General features: G+C 55.0%; 1 protein-coding gene across 1 annotated transcript in view; it reads right to left on the bottom strand.

The window, feature by feature from the left end:
• The window catches only part of Ttc38 (tetratricopeptide repeat domain 38), a 34621-nt gene that overhangs the window by 30772 nt on the left and 2891 nt on the right, over positions 1–958 (bottom strand). The window contains exon 4 of the mRNA XM_031359512.1: positions 22–193. Coding sequence (XP_031215372.1) covers positions 22–193 — 172 coding nt within the window. The remainder of the gene's footprint in view (positions 1–21; positions 194–958) is intronic.

Raw genomic sequence — 958 nt, 5'->3', positions numbered from 1 at the left:
GGCCCAGGGAGGCCCCCTCACCCCTTGGCAAACATCTCCACCGCAGACACATGCAGCTGCTCCCGAGGTGTCAGAGTCTGGGTCTGGGAAAGCCCCACCATGGTCTTCACAGCCAGGTCCAGGTCTTTGTCCAGCTTCACAGAGGTTCCCGTGCCCATAAGCACAAGGCCGTTAGAGATGGCAAGGCCCATGGCTGACCGAAGATTGGAAAACAGCTGGTCACTCAGCCCCAGCCCAGCCCCACATCCCAAGATGTTCCTTATCAAGACCTGATAGTGGCCTCACTGGGTGCGAGGCCCTGATCAAAACTGGGAGCTCAGCCCTGGCCTTCAGCAGGTAGTGGTTACAGCAGCACTTCTCGAATAACTCAAGTTATGTTTTAACTGAGCTTTCAGTTGAATGCCAAGGTCTGGAGTACTTCCCTCTGCCCTCGTGAGCCTGGCAGAAACTGAGAACCGGTTCCTCAGCTGATATTACTGCTCTAAGCAGCCCGGGCCTCCTGGGATGGCCAGGTAATGCTGTTCAGGGAAGAGAGTCAACAGTCCCTGAGGCCTAGACTCTGATCCTGCCTCAAGGCAGCCCTCACACATGATGGTGCAGTGAGTAGTTCTTCCTGGAGGTGTGAGGCTCTCTACCCAGGCTTCCCAGCCCCACCTTGAGAAAGATAAGAGTGCCCCCTAGCGTGCAGAACTAAATCACTGACACTGGCATGCAAAGAGATCCTAGGATACCCCTACCCCACCTAAGGGACCCTGCTCACAGCCTGAGTCCATTCTGACCACTAGCTGTTCCTATGGTGGCATTTGGCTTGCCCTAACATCTGTCTCCCTTTCACAGTCTTTTCAAATCCCAGGAACATCACCTAACACATGGGCCACCCATGCAGGGTTCTGAAATATACTCAACTGTCCTCCCGGAGCCCAATACACACAAGGCTCACGGGAGCATGAGCCAGGCT

This window comes from Mastomys coucha, unplaced genomic scaffold, assembly GCF_008632895.1.
Source record: "Mastomys coucha isolate ucsf_1 unplaced genomic scaffold, UCSF_Mcou_1 pScaffold11, whole genome shotgun sequence".
Lineage (NCBI taxonomy): Eukaryota > Metazoa > Chordata > Mammalia > Rodentia > Muridae > Mastomys > Mastomys coucha.
Note: the sequence above shows the minus strand (reverse complement) of the source record. Positions and strands in the feature narration are given on the sequence as shown.